The sequence below is a fragment of the Mchenga conophoros genome, linkage group LG13 (assembly GCF_057382185.1).
Source record: "Mchenga conophoros isolate Kocher_MC1m ecotype Shallow Benthic linkage group LG13, M_conophoros_male_GT1.1, whole genome shotgun sequence".
Classification (NCBI taxonomy): Eukaryota; Metazoa; Chordata; class Actinopteri; order Cichliformes; family Cichlidae; genus Mchenga; species Mchenga conophoros.
Window position 1 is genome coordinate 22,468,230 of NC_140538.1, and position 19,298 is coordinate 22,487,527.

At 40.4% G+C, this 19,298-nt stretch overlaps 1 protein-coding gene across 1 annotated transcript in view; it reads left to right on the forward strand.

The window, feature by feature from the left end:
- Nucleotides 1-19,088, forward strand: part of kif16bb (kinesin family member 16Bb) — a 29,658-nt gene extending 10,570 nt beyond the window's left edge. Inside the window, exons 13-19 of the mRNA XM_085297270.1 lie at nucleotides 2,545-2,664; nucleotides 2,783-2,828; nucleotides 2,911-3,048; nucleotides 5,736-5,815; nucleotides 10,306-10,394; nucleotides 15,720-15,813; nucleotides 16,422-19,088. Coding sequence (XP_085153396.1) covers nucleotides 2,545-2,664; nucleotides 2,783-2,828; nucleotides 2,911-3,048; nucleotides 5,736-5,815; nucleotides 10,306-10,394; nucleotides 15,720-15,813; nucleotides 16,422-18,632 — 2,778 coding nt within the window. The 3' untranslated portion in view covers nucleotides 18,633-19,088. The remainder of the gene's footprint in view (nucleotides 1-2,544; nucleotides 2,665-2,782; nucleotides 2,829-2,910; nucleotides 3,049-5,735; nucleotides 5,816-10,305; nucleotides 10,395-15,719; nucleotides 15,814-16,421) is intronic.
- Nucleotides 19,089-19,298: the final 210 nt, after the last annotated feature.

Below are 19,298 nucleotides of genomic sequence, written 5' to 3' on the forward strand. Positions count from 1 at the left end.
TCATTTCTCCAGAATATTTTAATTTCATTTTTGCTGTCGATGACTTCATAATAGTTTTTGTCTCTTAAGGATTAGGTTTTATTTAGTTATCTTTATTTTGAAGTTATTGGAGAACACGCAAGCCACTTTGCAACCTACCTCAACTCCAGGTACTGCAGGATTGTCTCTGACACTTGCTTGCTCCGTTCTGTGCCAGGTCTTGCTGCTGCTCTCCCCACCTTTTGCTTTCCATTTATGCACGTGGAAGGAGGAGAGGGCCATACTGCCAAATATAAATTATGCAGATGGAAATAACAATCTGTTTTTATTACAGCGGTCCTGACTTCACCTCTACACTCTTCTTGCTCTGTCCCTAAAATCAGTTAAACTTGACATATTGGCAAGATAACAGTTAATGTCGCTGCAGTCTCCTTGAATCGGTGAAAGTTCAGCATGTTATGTAAAGCATTGCATGTGACAGCTATTGACTGCATGCATGAATGCATGACCACATGCTGATGGCTAGAAGACATATCAGGCTAATAAAACAACAGTTGATAACCAGTTGGTTGAAATTCAGCTCTCACATGTAGTATGCTCCCAGATAACAAAGCATATTAAAAATAAATCACTTTTAATGAGGTGCCAGGTCTCTTTGATTCTTATTCAATTCTTAACTAGCATTCATTGCAAACAAAAGGCTTTATGCCATTTGAAAACGTGCCTTTCTTTTACATGTCATTTTTTCATAGACTGTTTTGGCAAGTTGCTCCACTTGACAAAGAAGTCGGGAACCTGACCTGTCAAAGTGCTGTAAAGTCCATTAAAATTCTACCCAACCACAAATGATGGCTTTTAATGGAATCCTAAATGCTGCCCAAGACTGGCTGCTGGTCCAGGCCACGGTTAATTACAGTATGTTCACCAGCTGCCTGAGTCTGAACACAGAGTGTGTCCTTGCGTTACACACAGAGTGACTGGGTGTGGTGAGGAGCAAGTGTGTGAATGTGAGGGGAAAATAAGAGGATCTCATCTGTTCCTGGTGTCTGAGGAAAGTGGACACAGTGCATTAATCTGCCAGGCTGCTCCTCACCTCCTAATGAAGTCTGTGAAAAATCCCTTTTAATTAAGTACAGGGGCTGTGGTCGATGCCTCTCCTTCTTCATTAGAAAAAAAGGATTTCTTCCATCTCGCAACTGCCGATGAGAGAGGTGGTGCTGGTGGTGGATGCGTCTCTCGCTTCACGGTCCAATCTATTCGATAGAGCAGCAGGATGAGGTTGAAAGTTACTTTTCCTAATCCGTGGCAATGTGAGGCAATGGTCCACCAGTTTAACAGGAGGATACTTGTCATAGGGCACTCATACATGGGTAGACTCTGGGTTATTCAAGAGCAACAGCCATTACACTGCAAGGAAAAGGTTAAACGCTTAGAGAGCTGAGTTTCTCTCTTTATTGCTCAGTTCTGTGTCATTTAAACCTACAGTTCATCCGAAGCAAAGTGTTAAATTTCTTGTTTTATAATTTGCAAATGAACTGCTCTGTGTATTTACTCAGTCAGCAGCTTGTCAGGTCTTTTCTTTAACTGAACCATACCTTTTTAGTCAAGTAAAGAATGGAATTATACAAAGTAAAATACAGACATGTATGCAGTATAGCTGTCTGACTAATGCTGCAACAATTGCTGGAGGCAGTGAAGCGGAATATGAAGCAGATCAGACTTTTAAGTGTAGCTTTCCTGAGCTTTAGAAATGGCTTTTGAGGATTAAATCGATATTTCTACCTATCGGATTTCCATAGAGAACACTATCAAATTATTATTTAGCAGAGGTATCCTTAACAGATTTTACAGTAAAGTAAATTCTTATTTTTTGACTTCTGATTTAACTTCTGATTTATCTACAACTACAGAGCAGTAATGATCCATAAGTTAAATGTGATTTCTTTAATGCTGTTCACTAATTGATTTGTGATTTTATTTATTTTTTATTTATTTATTTTACATTTGTGCTGACTCATGCAATGTTTTATGGTGGAAAAAAATCTAAAATAAGCACAGGCATTCACTTTAGTGCGACCTTCCATACAACACTGCTTTGGGCAACACTGTAAATTGAAATGAAAGCAGTGGAGGTTTGCCATCTTCAAGTAACGGCAACATACTTTACAAGCTCTATAGTATTTTGATTGCCATGTACCACTAAAGGCAACAGCACATGTTATAGTGTGTGTGTGTGTGTGTGTGTGTGTGTGTGTTGGGTGAGCCGTATTGCGTCTGTCGCACTCACTGATCACGATGTACAGTTTGACTCTCGCCATGATAATCTAAATGATTTATAGTGTCTCTCTTGCCGGTAGCCAATCTGCTGTTTCATGGTGACACATGGTTGGAATGCTGCAATTCTGCTTGGCCTTCAGGCAAGGAAGAGCAGTCATAAAGAATTCAGCTTTCTGCTGGTTGCCATTAAATGTCTGTCAGCATTTTTATTTTATATTGTATGCCACTCCAGCTACAGGCTATTAAATAAGCTTTTTGTCTTGTGGTATGTTCTCTTGTTCTCTGTAGGAGGAGACGGTGACTCTGAGGAAGGAGGGGAGTGGAGTGGTGTTGGATTGCTGTTTGCCTCACCTTATCGGTGTTGGTGAAGATCTGCAAAGCACTGGAATCGCCCTCTATTACTTGAAAGTGAATAGTTTATTTGAGCTTCATATTTATGCACTACTCTTGATTTAATCGGAAAGTGTCTCAATTATTTTGTCACACAATAACTTTTTGTGTATTTTTATGATCTTCTAATCTATAGGAAGGCAGAACCATAATTGGCAAAGCATCATGCACCCAAGATATTGGTGAGTTGGGGTTTTAACGACATGCTTCTTACTTCAGATTGGCAGCTGCTTTCTTATACTGACTTTCACAATTGTACTGTAGTGCTCCATGGGCCTGGGCTCCTCAGTGTGCATTGTGTGCTTGAGAACATTGCTGGGACTGTAACCCTGTTCCCTCAGGATGGTGCACTGTGCTTAGTCAATGGCTCTGTGGTCACCGATCCTTGCCAGCTGACTCAGGGTAAGCAGTTCTGTAATATTTAATGTAGAGATGGCACGATACCACTTTTTTATGTCCGATACCGATACCGATATCATAAATTTGGCTATCTGCCGATACCGATATGAATCCGATATAGTGTTTTTTAATCAACAAAACTGTTTTTTTTAAATATCTTGCTGCATTTTGTATAAGTTCATACTCAAGTTTAAAACAACAACTACACTAAAGCTATTCTGTTATACCTGTATGCAAAAAAAAATATTTCATAGTTCAGCAATACTGATCAATCTAATAAACTTAAACCTACACCATCCTCCCTATTCTGGTATTTTAAAGAGTACTTAGCATAAATATTAAGCAACCTAACTAATAGGGTTCCAACTCCCAGCAACAACAAAAATAAACAAATAAAAAATAGGGAACCACCCCTCACGCTCCACCTCATGATGCTTAATCGACGTAACCAACCTTAATTTGATGCAGTGTGAAAAAAAAAAAAATGCACAGAAATCAATTATTTTTCAAGAAATATTAAATAGATTCAACATCTTTCTTCAACAAAATTGCAGACTGCACAGATGGTACCTTCCCAAAGGAAAAAGTACTATAGCTTACTAGGGTATATATATATTAGACTTAATAGTTACTATATACAGTAATGGACTTCTATTTATTTTGCATCAAATTAAAACTTTGGGTGTCAGATAATTATTTATTAAAAGCTAGACATTTTAAATGAGAATAAGAAAGAAAAGTATGTCTTTGTGCCCCCTTTTCCCTGTTAATGCCCTATCAGCCCCCCTGGCTAAACTTTGCTAGATCCACCCCTGCACAGTTACCAGCGTCAGCTATGTAGAAAAAGATCCTGGAGTAGAAAGTAATAATAAATAAATTCTAACAACAGCTGATCAAGCTTAAACGTGCTGCTGTTGTTCAGCCGCTGGTTTCCTCTGTCTGGTGCAAAGTGGGCCAAAAACAAACAACAGAGAGGGACTCGCAACAGAAAAGCCGATCAGCTGATCGTTAAGCAGTTTCATGATTGAAGTAGCAGCCAGAAGAGGCAGTCGCTCCATATATCGTTTGTTAAGCTTAACGCAGGAATGCTTTACAAACATTCAGAGATGGACTTACACACTTGCTTTACTTCTCTCGGGATAACTTTGTCGGAGATGAAATGCCAGGTTGCTAGCGAAGCTCCAAATGCTATCCAGACCACCGACAGGTCCCGCATGCCACAGCCGCTCTATCACGTGATGCATACTGCTCCGACGTGCTAATCGGATTACATTTTTTATTTTTATTTTTTTATTTTTATTTTTTATTTTTCTCCGATATCCGATCCAGTAATTTAGGTCAGTATCGGACCGATACCGATACGTAATATCGGATCGGTCCATCTCTAATTTAATGTACTCTTGACATTCTTTAATGAACACTGGTGCTGGAAATCTATAAGAAAAAAGATTTCTCTCTCTCTCATTCATACATAATCCTTTGGCTTGTGGGAGCCAATACGACTTTCATCCATTTTGAATGCAGTTATATATGATCGCTGCATCACATCTTCAAATGAAATCCACTTTATCTCCCCGGTTCTCCTACTGCCGTGCACTCGGGGCATGAGCGGATTCTGAACACAGCTCTCCATAGGGCAGATGCCATTTCTTTTACTAAACATTTTGAAGGGCGAGAGGCCCCGGACAAAGCTCCAGACAAAGCCCCAGGCCCTCCATTTAATTGGCAGATGGAGTTGATAGGGCCGACAGGTTTGAAGTGGGCCAGAACATTAACCTTTCAAAGGACAGAGGCAAGCCGGGCTGGAACTCTGGCCCCCCTGAGCCGGCACTTCTTGCCAGGGCTGGGAGCTTTCACTGTTTCCTGCTTCCACATCCCCGTTGCTTGGCTTTTGAGAGATAAAAACTTTAAACAGAGCCAGGCAGCACAGGGCCTGGCTATGCTAGTCTCTTTCATAAGCATTTCAATTTATCCAATATCCCCTTCAGAAATGGCTGCATCTGAACCTATTTTCTTGAACAAATGATAGTAATTTTCAGCCCAACAGCAGCTGGATTCCATCACAGGCCGCTCTCTCAGGTACTTTGTCACTCGTCAGAAGTCATTAGTAGAAGCAAGATTAGTAGTCGCTCTGCTGAGAGAGGAGAAGGAAAAGCGGGAGAGACCTCGTGAAAATCTGTGGATATGGCCACATGAACGTGAGTCTGATATATATAAACCCCAATATCACTTCAATTCTATAGCTTTACAAGACTTCTCAAGTTTCCTTGGACCATTTTCTCTGGTAAATTATCGCCCTGGTCTTGTCCACTGCCAATCATGTTGGGGATTGTGTTCCTGATGGCAATTCATTAACTCACCAGACGAAACTGTGTGGGGGATTTTTGTGCTTTCAGTCGAGTTTCTCCAGTGTTCAGTGTAGATATGGGTCACTGCTATCCCACAACAAAGGGAAGATTCTCATGGCAACAGAAAAATTATGCAGACTGTGCCACACCTCCAAAGGTTTCCTGGCAGATTTGTCACCGGCATCTGTCATTGACTGTACCAGTTTTCCCTATGAATCACATCATATTATTTTTCTTTCTTTCTTTATTTTGGACACCAAATAGTAATGAAGTTCATAATGACTAGTTAATTGGTATTTTCCCATTTTCTTTTCATGTATTATCTCTTTGGGCTCCTTTTAGGTGCCATCATACAGTTGGGAAAAGGAGCCACACTCTGGTTTAACCAACCGACTGCTTCCCAACTTAGACTGAAATACCAGGTATGGTAAAATACTAAAAACCACCGCATGCAGAAAAGATCCCGAGTCTTCTACTACTAGACTTTTTCTAAAGTGTAGTGTCTCTGGGGGGGGGGGGGAGTGCCTCAGCTGCATTTTCTGCTGGTAATGTTGTAAAAGCAAGTAAACATCATGCTCTTTGTTGCCATAACTACCTGCTGTAATGCCTGCTACCTTTGACAAATATTACTCATATTGATATCATGTTCAAAATCTACATGAGAAAGTTCCACCACATCACCAGTGGGATCCATATGGCTTTGTTTTGATCAGAATATTAACTATGAGCTTTTCAGTTGGTGCAGGTTTTTGCTTGTTTATATAAAACTCTTTTTGTTTTTGAATAATTGGCTCATATCATGGACAATATGTTCCCAACTTTAGAACTTTCTCACGCTAGAAAAGCCGCCTGCTGTTCCTGAAAGGAGGCCAGGTGCAGTGCCTTTCAAAGCTGGCTGCTATTCGTCCTTTTTGCAACAGCTTCCTCTTGGCTTTTAGTATTTTTAAAGAAGCATTGTGTGAAAGCACAAACTCCCTCACACTCTTGGATACTGCAGGCACTGTTTTCTCTGCAGTAATATATCAATGTAAAGCATTCCTGATTTAAAATCTATTGAAGGCATATTTTTAGTTGGTGATAAAATAAATGTAAGAAGACTTGGATACATTTCATCCAGTATTAAAGTAGAAAAAGTTGACGCTATTAATCAATTAAAAAGTTAACGAGGATTTACTCGACAACTGCAAGTCTGCCACAGCATTTGTTACTGTTCAAATTTATTACGGTTAATTCAACTGTAACTAAAAACTGAAACTGGGTGTGAAAAACATCTCAGTTAATGAAATAAAACCTAAACATTTTAACAATATGGCTTTAAGTCTCATTTATCCAAATGTTGTAATGTAAATGCAACATGCAGAATATGCAAGTGCTCAGCTCTTATCCTCACTGTTCTGAACATTTTTAAACTGCATATAGCTACAGTCAGCAAATACTGATGCTAAATTAGTTTAAACTGAATGAAAAATAAATACCAGTAAATTAAAAACAACTCTAACATCAACACTGTGGCAACAAATAAATTGTCTTTTAAAATGACAGAGCAATCTCTCATTTACTTTTTATTTTCCATATATATTTAGTAGGGGTGCAACGATACACAAAATTCACGGTTCGGTTCGATACTTTGGTGTCACGGTTCGATATTTTTTCGATACAAAAAACATGTTCATGCCTTTTTAATTTGTCATTTATTAAAATTATAAATATATATTTTAACTCAAAAGTACAGTTTTTAAATTTAACCCTAACCCTTGTGTGTGTTTTTTATTTTGACAGCGAATGCGCGCCTGCGGACCACTTATGTGCAGCCCTGGTTATTTAGCTCGTCATATTGCAGCCACAGAAATTATTTTGTCCATGAAACCATAAAGCTGCACTTTCTTTTTGCCTTATAGTCTGATTTGTCATAACTTCTCCGTTTTGTGGTAAGCTTTTCTTTGGCTGTCACTTCTTCACCCTGACCTGTCTTATTTGGCTCAGCAGAACTAAAATATATATGTCTGTGAAGGTTCTCAGTCATCCAGGTCATCGTAGTCAAATATAAATCCTGCTGCTTTTACACACGGACTCACATAAGCTCAGCGATTCTCTGCGCGATCAACCTCTCACATGTTTAAGCTTGCTGCGGGAGATTTCACTTGTCATGTTTGCATAGTAAGCTAACGATTAATAAGACGATGTCAGAGGAATTGGTGCACAAATTGTCATCACTCACAGATCAGTGCTGTCGCTCTCTATACACAGTTCGCACGCTTGCAAAGTGAAAGCAAAAAAACAAGCGCAAATTCAAACGCGATTTCAATATGTCACATATTGACAGTGGCTCACCGATGCCAATGACATAATTACCCAGCTACATTTCTGAAAGAATGCAAAAGCATTGACATATATTTTTCCTTCCTACAATAGCCCGACGGGCAGGGCAGAGATAGATTTTGGTAGCCCGACTGAAAAAAATCGCTAGCCCCAGGATGTCGGGCTAGCGATATTGCAAGCCCTGTATCTGATTGAGGAATCACTCATCTTTGGAAAAGAGAGTTTATTACAGAGAAATGTCTCTTTCCAAAATAAAAGCTATACTATCCGCTTCTTCTGGGCTATATTCTCAGCAGCATAAGGAGAATCACGTGCTAACAGCTGTCTAAATGACTTGGCTAAAGTTAGTAGCATGCTTGTTGTTTTTGTCTTTGCACTAGGATGATGTCGGCGTAAATGTGCAGTCATATTCGTTGTGTTCCCACTAGTGCTTTCAGGTTAATCTCGTTGAAATGATCTTAACGCCACAACACGGCAAATCTCCGTTAACGAGCTACCGCCGATTGCCCCGTGCATGGGGCTAGACGGCCAACACGTTAACGAGCTAACTGCGCTAACACACTAGTTCCCACCCATGTAATTGAGCATTGCACGGCACATCCAACATACTGTTTTACTTGAGTCCATGACTCGCTTACCTTCGGGGTCATACGTCACATGAAAACCAAAATAATTCCAAACGCCAGATCTGAATGAGGGTGGGGGAGGTGCCCTGCGCTCTTCCTTCTGACTATGCTGTCTGTGTTGAGCGCTCAGTGGATCTGCGCTCGACAGTGCAGCCTAGGCGGAGTAGTCGAACGCAGATTCACTGAGCGCTCAACACAGACAGCATCGTCAGAAGGAAAGTTGATAAAATAAATTACAAATGTTGTATTGTTCGATACATATGCGTACCGAACCGAAAGCACTGTATCGAACGGTTCAATATCGATACGAATATCGTTGCACCCCTAATATTTAGAGCTATGCTGTGAAATGAACAGTGTACAATTAGCATTGAGTCCTTTTGACATTTTTGTCTTTTACATGGTAGCAGGCATTGGGATTTATTTTACGCTGATCAACAGAAAAAACATCTGAAAATCTGAATCATTATGCTTGAGTTATTTCACTCATGTGGCCATTTGTAGCTAGAAGTTGAATGTGGAGTGAGTCCCGGTGTGTTACAGATTCTTGTTAAAATCCTGTATGGTGCAGCTGCTGCTGAGTAGGTTTCCAAGGTTCATCTATTCAAGATATGACAAAACGTCTTTGTCGCAGATTTACTCAAACCACCTCAAAAAGGAAAAGTAAGGTTAGTTATTTAAAAATGCGAATACAGTGTTTTACCTTCTCTATGTAAAATAAAGACTATTCTCTGTGAGCCTCTATATGAGAAACACTAGGGGAGCATGTTAACAAAAGGAGCTCTGAAACCATTAGATGACGCTGAGAGACTGTAATGTTGCTTGGCTGCTCACTACTCAAAGCTTTATAGCACAGTGAAATCATGTCATGACACTGAGTGGACATTTTCAGACCTAGTCTCCAAGAAGATCATAATGTTGCACTTGGCTACACACAAGTGTTGAAAATGTAACTAAAGCATACATGTATTCCACAACTTCTCTCTCAACGTTTGTGTTTAAATGTCACATTTTTGGTTTTGGACAGTTAAAGAAATGTCAGATGCGGTCCACCTTAATGTAGTGGAAAGGTGGACGAGGGCTGAGTTTCTCAGGCTGTCCATGGAGCACTTAAGGCACCATACACTGAGCCTCTTTAACATTGAAAACTATATTTGTAGCTTGGTGTTTTCAGCCAAATAAACTGGGGGATGAATAATTTTATAAGCGTGATTGATTATCAACCCTGGTGCTTTGCACTTCGAATGAAATGAGTAGTACAATGTTAATGTTGCTAAAATGATCACACTAAGAAATTGGAACTTTTATTAAAGTATCAGTGCTCAGTAAAGTTACGAGATGGAAAAAAAAGAACTTTGTCAGTGAATGGACTGTCAAGCCTGCAACTTTGAGCACCCTGTGCTTTATAGCATTTCATGTTGTAAAATTGATTCACACACCATTTTAGACACAGTTGTACTTCTGGCTTTTGACAGCTCTCTGCTCTTTGCATTATTGAAAGCGGCACGCTATTACAGCCAAGTAAAGCACCGGCATCCAGGCCCCACTGTGGTTCCAAGGAGACTCTTTAACATTCATTTTTAACATCGCTTCTAAATGAGATGGTCTCAAGAGTTTCACTTTCGCTTAGTCTGAATATGTGCTAGCACATCTAGACTGTAGCCTGTATCTGTTGTGTAAAAATATATATATATTTTAAAGTGTTCTGTCTGAATATTAATACAGTTTTACTAAATATGGAAATTGTATTGAAGAATGAAATACTTTACGTACTACCACTTTATTTTAGCCATGTGCGATGGATTCATACGGTATTTTTCTATTACCTGTTTAGACATTTCTGCAAACACTAAAAATGAAGACGCATCAACTAAACCTCTGGTCAAATGGAAATGTAACATAGGCAGCTGTCACTTGTTTCTTATACCGAGGCAGATTTCAGTGCTGTGTCATTCTGTTGTCTGCAGAGTGGATTGCCATCTGTGTTCAGCCCATCTGTGACCGACTCGTCCAACTCTACTGAGAATTTGTCCAAGGCGATGGTGCAAAATCGATGGTAAGACATATGCAGAGATGTGTAATGGCTCTCTGCACTTTGTGAGCCCAGCATATCTGCATTCATTCCACCTCAATCTCCGCAACGTGCCTGCTTATTGAGCAGCATTCGTTGGGCACACAGACCAAATCAAAGCCATAAATCATGGCACCATTTCTGTGAGGAGAGGTGGGAACATACAAAAAGCCATTCTGTAGTGCTTATTGCTGAGCCCATGGAAATCGGAGCAGGCAGCTCTCCTACAACCAAGGGCATGTCCGAGAATGGCACCTTGTTCACTAGGTAGTGACCTGCCCAGTGTCCCATTTTCAAAATTACTGCAACACACTTAAAGTTCAGCTCCCCTGAAAATTCCCACAATACAGTTAAAAAAAATAAAAAAAATAAAAAAAGTGGGGGGGGGGTTTACTAATGTTCATTAGTAGTTATGCAGTTTCCCTTGTTTTACTCCATCTGCAGCAGATTCTTCTCTTTTTAGGCCCCCCCCACTTTCCTCTCTGTATCATCAGTAATGAATGATCCAAGGGGTGTTTGATTTATCTATTTTTAAAGTACAGTTCACTTGCTTCAAACCGTTCTGTCTTCTATCACATTTTTGGCATTTATTGGTATTTGATTTGTGAATTTGGTAGAGTAAAGACTGTTTTAATGAGCAGCAGTGATGCAAAATAGCAGCCTCTTTTCTAATTTTGAATAGCTAACCAGGTTTGAGGTTTGACTATATGCCAACAAAAATAAGGTACTTGCACTGCAGCCCCCCCCCCCCCCCTTTTTAAAAATTTTTTATTTTATTTTTTTTAAACAATAGCGTACCATGATGTTTATCAGCGTTTGGTAAGGTGAAATCTTCATGCCCTGCCACTCCTTTGAAATTGTGAGTGTTGATTGATGCCAGTGTCTCAGTGTTCAGTGAATTAATGTCCAAAATCTTATTCACCACCTACTAACACTCTGAGCGTTTTGAGAGACATCCCTGGTCTCATGATCTGCTAACCCTGATGTTTTACAGCATGTGGAGCTGTCTGACACATAATTTCCTTCACACCGCAGTATCCCCATCCTACTCATGTGATTAATACTGCTTTCAGTCTGACACCTGCTTCCCGATCCACTGGTCTGGTGATGTTTGATTTAGATATGAAAGGGTGAATACACATGTATATGGGTTACTACACGGCTTATGTTGGCGGAATAGTGTCTTCATTATCCTACATCAGAAACTTGGTCTGTTGCTAAAGGGAGAAAGGAAGTCAGTCGTGGTGAGTGGTGGAGATAGATTGTCAGTGTTCATAGCAGATCAGAGAGAGACTGTCGACAGAAGGAAAAACTCATGCAATGCATATGAGGCACATTGCAAAATAAACTTTGGTTATTGGGTTCTGCTCTGGGTGTCAATTAACACACATCATAAAATATTAAATGATGTATTCATTGTATTTAACATCGCCTCCTCTCACCTGGCAAAGTGCCCATATGCACTGTTTGAGCATAATGGTTCAGTGAAAGACTTTTTCGCTTTGTATTCAGATATGTGTTCAATCTTTTTTTCTACTTATTTGCATAGCAGAATCTCCCTCGCAGCAAGGACAGAATGGATCTCACTTTACTGAGTCATTTTGGAAATGATCCTGAACAATAAATAAGAGCAAATCATTTAAATTCAAATGCTGGCTTTGGAGATCTGTTGGGGTCTGGGAATGACAAAAGCCATCAGTGAAAGGACTCGCAGCTACTAGGGGAGGTGCTCTGTTGCACCAAAAGCAACCTGCCTGTTCAGTGGGGTTGCACACTTTTGAGAGCGCTAATAATTTGGGCAGGAAGAGGCTTAATGCATCACCACAAATCGTTTTGTTTTCCTCACCTGGCTTTGCCTCCAAGAATAAGGTAAAATCACCTCTCCAGATGTTGTGACAAATCTGCATAATAACATTTCAAACTCAGTCCTTTCATTGATATCGAATTCCTAATTGAATATGATACAAAATTAGATGACTTTGTAGCCAGTTCAGATGTTTGAAGACTAAAATTACTCGCGGGTTTTTAAAAAACAGCAAAAATGCAAAATCTCTCTTCACTAGCCTTTTCAGGGATTTGGAATAAATATTAGAGGACAATATGAAATGTGCATTTGGAAGGCATGTACACTCTTTCCGATTTCAGATTTGTCTTTAAAAACGGTCTAATTTAATTTTCCCTGTTAATCAATCTACACATGATTCTGCACAATGTCAAAGCAAGAACTGTTCATGTGTTTTTATAATTTAAGAAATACTGAAAATATTTAATTTACAGGGTTATTCAGATCCTTTGGGCTTTGATTCATCCTCCTACCAGCAGTCCTTGAGATGCTTTTACAATTTAGAGTCCATTTGTGCCTGATTGTATTCATCGGACATGAAAGGTTTTTATGAAAGATCTCACATTTGATGGTTTAGGTCTTAAGTTTTAGGGCAAACTGGGATACAAGGTCAAAGTATACACCTAAATCTTGTGTAAAGGCACAGAACAGGCTATAACAAGCTGTAGTATTTATTATTCTCCAGTGGAAGAAGTTTAAAACCACTAGTTTGTCTTGGCCAACCAGGCAAGTGGGGTAATGTGGGACAAAGGTGCTTGGTTAGACAAGCAGCCAGGAAGACGGTGGTCACAGTGAATGTTTCAGAGTTTGTATGGAGACAACTGTCATTGCATCACTTCACCAATCAGTCCTTTATGGTAGAGATGGAGAACTTGGTCCTAACTGAAAGGAACGTAACAGCCTGTTGTGAGGTAAAATACAGCCGAATGCCACGAGAACCAAAGTCCTTACTCACCATCTATTATGGGGCCAACTGTTTATAATCTAACAAAATGGCAAAATACAGCCGAGAAAAACCAAGTGTCAGTGGAGTCTAGTAGCCCACACAACAAAGGAAGGATATAATACGGTAGTCACACAAAGATGGTTATCAGTGGTAGGTCTGTACAGCTGTAGAATATTAAGGCACTTTATGATTATGTGTGCACTTTAACATTGTGGTCAGCTAAGACTGGGAAAGTGCTATATAAATGCTGACTATAATAGACTTATTAAGATGTCATTAAGACCTGAGGTGAAGGGAGTAATTATGGTTGCTTATTCTGTTAAATGACTGGGTGTAAAACCATTTTAGCCTTATTCTTTCATCTGCAGTTGTGGCAGTATTAAGTATCAAGAGCAATTAAAGAGAAAAACAAAAATAGAATTTATAACTGTAAGCAGGCTAAGCTGTTTCACTAGGAATGGTGATGTTATGAGTTTGGTCCATATGTGATATCGTTCTTGTTTGTCTCTTCTCAAAACCAATTTGTTCTGAAGCAGATAAGGCCTGCAGCATAAGTTACCCTGCTGTACCCCTGTTAGCACAATGGTAACTTAGTGTACCGAAAACCTGTGGTTGTGATTTATTTTATTTTATTTATTTTATTTTTTATTCCCCCCCCCCCCCCCCCCCCCCCCCTTGCTAAACCCCAAATCCTTTGTAGTACAGGCTTCTGAACTGGTGATTCTCATCCAGTCACACTGAACTTGAAAGATTCGGGAGAGATGAACGAGTCTTTCAAACTAAAGGTGTGTCAGTATGCATAACGCTCATAGCTTTGTGTGTGGATTATTGAAGAAAAATGGACTGTATCCATGTGAAGATGTAGAAAAATTCAAAGCGTCTGAGAACTTTCCAAATGCACTATAAATGTCATGACTTGAGCTTTCAGTATGTAGACATAAGATGGATATTCCTAGGAGAGGCAGGAAAAGGGCCATGTTGCCTGTAGAGGCCAGGTCATATGCTTTCATATTGTGTATAAATCTATGCCCATAAGACTCACTTCTTCCCTTGTAAAAGGGACCCCACTGTGTTTGATTCATACTTTATTAAATGGACTGCGTAGCAGAGCCACAATTTTGAAGTCCAAGTTGAAATGCAGCCATTTCAAACCCAGAAAGTCTGGACTGTGAGCGCTTCCAGCGATGGAACCAGCCAACTGGTGTTTGACCCGAAACAACATTTAATGGCCCCCTATGCTCTGAAAGTCCCTTATCTGACAACCCTCTCAGTATCCTCCATCTCTGGTCAGAAGGCCAAGTGCCAGCGTTTTTCTCTCTTCCATTTTTGACCGCTGACAAGCTGCTATTACGAGCTTACATCACCTGAAATGGTATAATTTCACTGGTTAAAGTTCCTCACTTTGGGAGCTCCTGTGTAACTTAACACTTGTCTAGCTCTGAATGTCAGTCTTTTTATTTTTTGTTCTTCTGTTCACTTTAAGTCATTAAGTCAACAATGAACATCTTTTAAAAATGGCCGCACAATGTATTTTTACCTAGATTATACTATGAGATCTGATGCAGGGTGCACGTCAACTGACCTAGGACTTCGTATATCACAATTCATAAAATCTGTGGTGGTGTCTGTATGACTACGTGGGTGGAAACAGAGCTTAGCCTGTGGGTTGGATAGCAGCAGGTCCAGGAAAACAGTGGGGAACGCAATCAACACAAGGATTAGGAGGCCATGGAGGAACAGAGGGAAACAACAGGGAGGCAAACTGTACTTTGTGGGGGTGTTATTGAATCAGTTTCTGTGTACCGATTTTATGAAGCCATGTCACAGAACTCTGAGCCTCTGCATGTGAGCTACAATTTGTGAACAGCAGGAAACACTGATTGCAAAAATGTGGTCAGCTTGGGAATCCCAGTACCTGTTTTCTCTTTTTTTCTTTCCTTTGGTGAGCAAACATCGCAGAGTACAGGACATCCTCTCTACTGATCCTCAGGATCTGCAAAAATCCTTTAATCATCAGCAGGACCTGCACTGTGTCCCTCTTGTTGATGCTGTCAATGCTTTACTGCTCCCGCTTGCACCCTTCATCAACCTGCTGCTTATATACAAATCTCAGCCAAAGCCAATGTTTACTGTCAGAAGTCTTTCTCAGCTGTATATTTGGTTTCTGCTCCTCCCTCTGGAGTGCTGAGTATTGTATGTAAATCCTCAAATCAACATGCACAGATTCTATTTAATTTCACAGCTAGTCGAGTGGCTCTAATCTCATCCAGCCATTTGGGCTGTTTGCTTTTCAAATCTAATGGATGAGTTTTGTGAGGATAGGGTCGGGAGGGTATTGCAGCCTTGTCTTTTCTATGCAAGCTGATGTCTCCAGTGTGACACTACAGCAAATAATTAAATTGCTTCTTGAAAACAAAGACCCTAGCAACACATATAAGCATATAACTGCAGCTGTATTGTGCTCCCACATCCTCCCATTGACACAGTTTTTGAATATTGTTTATGCTTGCTGTCTCTTCAGCCAACACATCCATCCGGCTAAAAATGCAGAAGTAATGTCCAAAGCCTCAAGCGTCTGTCTTGCCCCTACCCCAGCAAGAACGTTTGAGACTACAGTATGTATGCATATTTCTATATTTATTTATTTTTTTTGTGCAGTTGCCAAAAAGAAAATCAAACTTAAGATAATGGAGGGATTTAGTCATAAAGCCGCTGCTGATTTCTGCATGGAATTAGATATGACTTAGTTGTTTTGTTGTTTGTTTAAGGAAATGTATTAAAGCTAAAACACAGTGTGCCAATAGTGAGACTTGGATTTGCAGTTTTTGTTTAATGCAGTGCTATATCGTCGCTGTACAACTGAAGTTCTAGTCCCTTTTTAGTGTCAGAGCAAATGTCAATATCCACCCCCTCTCCAGCCAGGCTTAATATAGGTTTTTATGAGCCATGAAATACTTTCTCTTGCTTTTTTATTATGCACATATTTAATGCCTATTAAACTTTCCTTTAGAGGTTTCAAAGAAAATGACACTCATTTCGTGAAAGCATTTTGCAATGAGAGTACACTTGTTCTATATTTGCTTCTTAATGCGGTGTTCTTCAGTTTGTTTTCCTATGCATGTCTCGATTCAGATATAAATGAATACACATGTTTTAAGGAGAGTTTATTGAAAGTCATTTTTAAAAATGTCCTTTTGTTTTCCACATACTCAATGTAAACTAGGACACTGGGCTACCTAGAAGACGTTTCATCTCACATGGTAGTTTTGAATCGGATGGAGAGAACCTGCAGAATGGAGTAAGCGCCAGGGATGGCCAGGAGCGGGACTTGTGTCATAAATCAGGGCCTGGGCTCAGGTCTGAGAGGAAAGCTCAAAGTGGGACTGAAGTTGCAAGCTGTAAGGGAGAAGAGGGCTGGTCAGGGGATGCCAACCTCCAGCAGACAAGTGTCCTGGGCCTGGGTGATGGATGTGGCACAAAGCCAGAGGGAAATGCTAATGAGATCCAAGATGATGGCACTGACTGCTACAAGGGGAGACCTCGCTCTGGTGGGAGCTCATTAAGTGGCATGTCCCACCTGCAGAGCAGCAGAGGAACCAGCTCCATGTCTATCCTCCCACAGAGCAACACTCATTCTCAGCTTGACACAAAGCCTCTTGACAGTCACACAGGCTTTTGTCCACCCAAAGAAACCACCATCACGAAGGAGTGTAGCTGTGGAGAGATGGATGAATCTGAAAATTTAGAGAAGATCCCTGGAGTGTGTGCGACAAAGGCTGCAGCAGCTGCAGTTCAGAATCTGAAGCTGAGCTCTTTGTTCAGCAGAGTTTTTTGGATTGTCCAGGATGCAGGACGTCTGCTTTGGAGCTCTTCCACTGTATTGCAGCAAGTCACAGAATTCAGATTTCAACCTGTTGGGGCTCGTTGGTCAAACAATTTTATCTCTCTGGTAAGAGAAAGCAGTGTTCTGTCTATTTTAAGGGACAGCCATGTCTTCTCCACATTTAGAAGCAGCTTTATCTTCTCTCTATTAAAGGACAGTCACATTTTTTCATTGGTGAAAGAGCTGCCTCTCATACAGCAGGTCCAGATGGATATAATTCAACTCCTTCAGTCTGAGGAGGCTGCTCAGATGATTCAAGGCTGCATTAATCCTGAAAACGCACAACTCCCTGTCCCGACACCAACACAAACCCTGAGTAAGGCTGATGAATTGCCAAATGATGTACAGCTTGTCTCAGGGGATATCTTGAAAAGGAATGAAAGTATGTGGGATATGGAGTCAACACGAAACATGGTTGATGGTAATGTGAAACAAGGAGATGAACTTATTACAAAGCGGTTGCAACTGAAGCACAGCAGTGTGAAAGAGGTTACCTGTGAACTTAAAAACTCAAAAACAGTTCAAATTTTCATTCAAATGTTGATAAAATTTCCTGATTCCCTTGCAAACCTGCAAAATCTGCCACCCCAAAGCATGATGGACCATCTACAGTCTGTCATCTCCACTTCAGGCCTCCCAACTCAGAAGATTCTTACTCTCTACTGGCTGAACGTAGCTAAATGCAACAAACCAGAGCCGCAGTCTGCTCTCTTGATCCTGATGGAATCTGCGCTTTACACACTAACCTCTGAATCTGGTCTCTTAGTTTTGTTCCATCACCTCCCTTTGTGTCAGTTGAAGGACATTCAGATAGGCCTAGCAGGCCAAAGTCTGCGTTTGATAAGTGCTACAGAAGAAAGCGTCCTTGTTGTCTATACCTACAGTCAAAAGCATACTCAGTTGTTGTGTAGGGCCATACTTAATATCATCTGCCCTGGGGACTGCAGGGTACCTCGGCACCCACTGCTGCATGGAAACTTAGCAGAGATGTCTTTAGGCTGGTGGGTCAGTGTACCTGAGCTGCTGCTGGATGCTGGTTTAAGGGTTTGCTGTCAATTTCAGAAGAGTCTTGCCGATCTGATATACCTTCTTCATTGTAATATGAATCACGAAACCACTCTGGGAGAGGTGCAGCTGAAACTTTACACAAGTGTAGCAGTGCATATCAGTCCTAGTACCCACAGTAAGCACGTGGCTCAGTTTTTACTTACAGATACACACCTCGGTCTGGTACGAGAGGATGCTGTCTGTCACTCACTTTCACACTCTGTCACCACAGCTCCCTGCCGTCCCCACTTCCACGGCTTAACTCTTCGGTGGTGCTCGGATGTTCGCTGCATACTGGTGCACGACGAAAACGAGAACCGGCCTGTCAGGCTGGATGTAATCTTTGCAAAAGCACAGGGCAGGGGTCACCCTGAAAGCGTGACTAAGGCAGCTACCCTGAGTGCACATGCTTTAAATTCATCTCCGCATGCAGAAGTGTGGAAATTAACTTTCAGTTGCTCCGCTGAGGCCGCCCGCCTGATTAATCACTTGTCAAATGTCTGATCAAGGACTGAACGGCCAGTAATGAACAGCCCAGCTTGAAAACTCACTCACAGGGAGCAAAAGTGCATCCCAAGCAGATAGTGCAAAGAATCATTTTTTTCCGCTATGAAATTATAATGAAAATGTGAAGTTTGAAGTTTGCTTTTTTAAATTTTGTGATATTAATGTTGCGTGACTTTGGCACTTGGAAGATTTTATCTTTAAAACGCTTGAATTTCTTTGTTCTTGCATTGATGTCTTTAGAAAATAGTTTGAAGGTCTAGCACTGAAGATCAAAGAAGTGTGCTTAGCAGTTTCATTTGTTTTAATAGACATTGTAATGTTTTTGAAGCCTTTTAAATGTCTCATGTGACCAAATTCTTAAGATGACTTGCATTGTTTGTGTATTTATTATTCATTTTCAAAATTCTAATATTTTAAATTTTTCAATAAATCCCTGCATATGTTAAAGTAAAATCGGAGTTTGTTTTTTTTACCACTTAAAATGCAGATGAGCTCTGATGGTTGAGACTTGAAATGCAGACAGCAAAAATAGCTTGATGCATTTTATTGCTTCCTTTAAAGTCTGTCATTTTGTCTTCCTATCATCTCTTTTTGGCTCTTTTTGACTCATTTTCACTTTTGGCCCAGTCTCTTTACTTTGCATAAACCTGTGCCCCCACTGGA